The sequence below is a fragment of the Protobothrops mucrosquamatus genome, unplaced genomic scaffold (genome assembly GCF_001527695.2).
Source record: "Protobothrops mucrosquamatus isolate PMUCROS unplaced genomic scaffold, P.Mucros_1.0 scaffold4386, whole genome shotgun sequence".
Classification (NCBI taxonomy): Eukaryota; Metazoa; Chordata; class Lepidosauria; order Squamata; family Viperidae; genus Protobothrops; species Protobothrops mucrosquamatus.
The window spans coordinates 72,916-76,601 of NW_015390299.1; the positions used below are offsets into that span (position 1 = coordinate 72,916).

Genomic DNA, 3,686 nt, shown 5'->3' on the forward strand with positions numbered 1-3,686 from the left:
TGGACTTCAACTCCCAGAATTCCTGAGCCAGCATGGCAGTTGATGTCCCCAACTGATAAAAGGGCCATCGTTCCCCACCCCTGCTCTAGATGCTAGTCTTCGTTGCTAGAACCATTCCTGAAGCTAACAGCCATCCGGGTTTTCTGCTCAAGTCTAAAGGATGGATCATAAAGACCGGACTTAGCTAGAGTGCCCTCAAGACACAATGCTATCATTGTCTAGGATGGCTTTTCTATGGTTTAGACCCACCTGGAAACATATCCAAGCTATTCTATTTGGTCGCCGTGTTTCTTTCCATTGATGCTGAAGCTTCTGAGTTCTGAACAGAACCAAGGGGTTCCGTGAAAAGGCAACGATGGCAAATTGCTGTTGCCCTTGCTTCAAGTGCTTGTTCTGCTTCTTCAATGTCCTTTTGTTTCTTGTGGGCGCTACAATGTTCAGTTTAGGCCTCTGCGTTTTGATCACCAAGAGCGCCTACATTTCCCTCCTGCAGTCTGCGTTCGACTCTTTCCAAAGCCTGCTGTACGTTTTCATCGCCGTTGGCGCTTTCACCATGTTTCTCGGCTTATGGGGCACCTTGGGACTCTTCTTTGGTGTGCGATTCGTTTTGATCATCTACATCCCCCTCCTGATCCTCATTGTCGCCTTCCACTTTTTCCCCAGCTTATTCATGAACTTCCAACAGAAGAAGATTGAAGACAAGCTCACCAAGAACATCCTCGGCTTCATCGAGAACTATAACCCAATGGACAGGGCCAACCAGCACAAAGCGATAGCCTGGGATTATGTTCAGGTCCAACTGTCTTGTTGTGGCTGGACCGGGCCAGAAAATTGGAAAAACAACACATTTTTCCAGGATCAAGTGGGAATCTACCCGTGTTCTTGCAGTAACCACCCAGCCGGTTTCCAGCCGGCCCTGGGCGTCTGCAGGTTGAGCGCCGTTTCCCATAAACCGGTGGTGGATGATTGGCCCGTGACAAAACAGGGATGCGGCACGCTTCTGCAAAAGCGGTTCAAGAGGGTCGCGAACACCGTTTTCGTTGTCTCCTTCATCGTCGTCTTCTCTGAGATTCTGGGAATCGGCCTTTCGTTTTACATTTGCGCAGGCCGAAACGTGTACGCTGAAGGTCACAGCTGAATCTCCCAAGAGGAAGATGGCTGTGGCTAAGAGGATCAACCCCTCCGAGGGAAGAAACAGAATTCCTTCTCTCCAGGTTTTCTTCCAGGTTTTCTGAGGCATTTTGACATGGCTGGTAGCTAATGAGTTGAACTCAAGCCCGTTTCAGCCTCCAGATGTTCAAATGAAATTTCCAGTATGTCTCACCCTTGAGCATACTGGCCTGGCTCCTGAGGGCTGAGGTCCCTTCAGAAAAGGGGAGTTCCAGATCCCTATAGTGTTATCTTAAAAGATTTTAAGACCTGGCCAACTTCCACAACTTTTATCCAGTCAGCTTTATCTACCATTAGATATACGAGACCTCTCAACATTAACATCAGCTCTGAGCTACATAATCTAACCCACTGTTTCTCAACCTCCGGCACCTTAAGATGTGTGGACTTCAACTCCCAGAATTCCCCAGCCAGCATGGCTGGCTGGAGAATTCTGGGAGTTGAAGTCCACACATCTTAAAGTGCCGAAGGTTGAGAAACACTGGGGTTAATTCTTAAGCTTTATCCATGGTCCTGATTTAGGATTATCCTTCTTTCCATATCTTTAGCTCTCTTCCATTATCCCAGCCTGCTAACCCTGCATTCAATTCCATCCACAAGAAACCGGGACTTTGCTGCTTCTTTGACTGTCTCCTCCCAAACGTGCTACAAAAACCGAACGTTAAGAGAGTTGTCTTTTCTCAACGACACACCCGACACAAAGAAGCATCCAGTTGCTTGGCTCTTTGAAGGAACACACTGCCGAAAAGGCTTCCCTTTCTCAATAAACTTCTTTTGAGCTCTTGAATTGGTTGCTGCGTTATTTCCCCACCTTCCTAAAATAAGCTTCTTACGCGAAAAGACGATTCCCGGATCCTTCCCATCACTGTTCATTCGTTGATGACATCGAACGGATCAAAGACCACCCCAGCCGTGCAAGTGTGATTTTGCAGATTATTTTATTGGACAGGTCTATCCAGTGCCTTCTGGTGTGTGTGTGTGTGTGTGTGTGTGTGTGTTTGTGTGTTAACAAGGATATCATCGAGATCACAGGAAGTGATAATATAGCTCTAGTCTATACCCTAGAGCAGGGGTGGGGAATGATAGCCTTTTTATGACTTGTGGAGTTCAGCTCCCAGAATTCCTGAGCCAATTGAAGTCCACAAGTCATAAAAAGGCCATCGCTCCAAATGCTGGCTCAAGGATTCTGGGAGTTGAAGTCCACAAGTCATAAAAAGGCCATCGTTCCAAATGCTGGCTCAAGGATTCTGGGAATTGAAGTCCACAAGTCATAAAAGGGCCATTGTTCCTCATGCTGGCTCGGGAATTCTGGGAGATGAAGTCCCCATGTCATAAAAGGGACATCGTTCCCCATGCTGGCTCAGGAATTCTGGGAGTTGAAGTCCACAAGTCATAAAAGGGCCATTGTTCCCCATGCTGGCTCGGGAATTCTGGGAGATGAAGTCCCCATGTCATAAAAGGGACATCGTTCCCCATGGTGGCTCAGGAATTCTGGGAGATGAAGTCCACAAGTCATAAAAGGGCCATCTTTCCCCATGCTGGCTCAGGAATTCTGGAAGTTGAAGTCCACAAGTCATAAAAGGGCCATTGTTCCTCATCCTGGCTCAGGAATTCTGGGAGATGAAGTCCCCATGTCATAAAAGGGACATCGTTCCCCATGGTGGCTCAGGAATTCTGGGAGTTGAAGTCCACAAGTCATAAAAGGGCCAAGGTTCCCCACCCCTGGGCTAAGGGAACAAGGGATGTTTAGCCTAATGGAGAGAAGGTTTAAGGGAGACATGATAGCAGTCCTCCAATACTTGAAGGGCTGTCATAGGAAAGAAGGGGGTCCATTTATTCTCCAGAGCAGCTGAGGGCAGAACAAGAAGCAGTGGAAGCCAACTGGGAACGTACAAATGGCAGCCACAAGATCCCAGGATGCTGCAATCCTCATGAGTAGTAGCTCAGGTTTTCCAACCCTTAGGAACAGCCCACAAGTATATGTTAAGTTTAAAGATGGAAGAGGAACAAGTTCAAGAAACAATGATAACATGGGCAAAAAACTTTGGGCATAACATAGAATTAGAAAATTGGCAAAACCTTTGGGAAAGAAATTCTAAAATAACAAAGGTGATGGCGTACAAAGAAAACCTATATAAAATGTTTTACAGATGGCACTTACCACCTGTGAGGTTAGCAAAATTGTTCAACAATATGTCTAGCAATTGTTGGAAATGTAGACAAAAACCAGGCACATATGATCATCTTTGGTGGACATGCCCTAAAAGCCAAAAGCTTTTGGTCAAGAATACATACCGTATTTTTCGCTCTATAAGATGCACCTGACCATAAGACGCACATACCGGTACTATACTATTTCTCTGTCCCTCTTTCTCTCCCTCTATTTCTCTCTCAAGGCCAGCTTTGCTTCATATAATAAATAGCTAATAATGAAATGACTGAAAATAAGCTTCATTTATTAATGAATCTATTTAATTAAAATGAAGGGCGAATGCCATGATATTAATTTGCATGAG

General features: G+C 45.8%; 1 protein-coding gene across 1 annotated transcript; it reads left to right on the forward strand.

Moving 5' to 3' along the window:
• The first annotated feature begins 433 nt into the window (after window positions 1-433).
• Window positions 434-1,138, forward strand: LOC107298938 (CD82 antigen-like). Its single transcript, XM_015828295.1, has one exon. The coding sequence runs from the start codon at window positions 434-436 to the stop codon at window positions 1,136-1,138; it is 705 nt and encodes a 234-aa protein (XP_015683781.1).
• The last annotated feature ends 2,548 nt before the right edge of the window (window positions 1,139-3,686 follow it).

Coding starts and splice junctions, on each gene's coding strand:
- LOC107298938 (XM_015828295.1), top strand. CDS start 434: ATGTTCAGTTTAGGCCTCTGCGTTTTGATCACCAAGAGCGCCTACATT.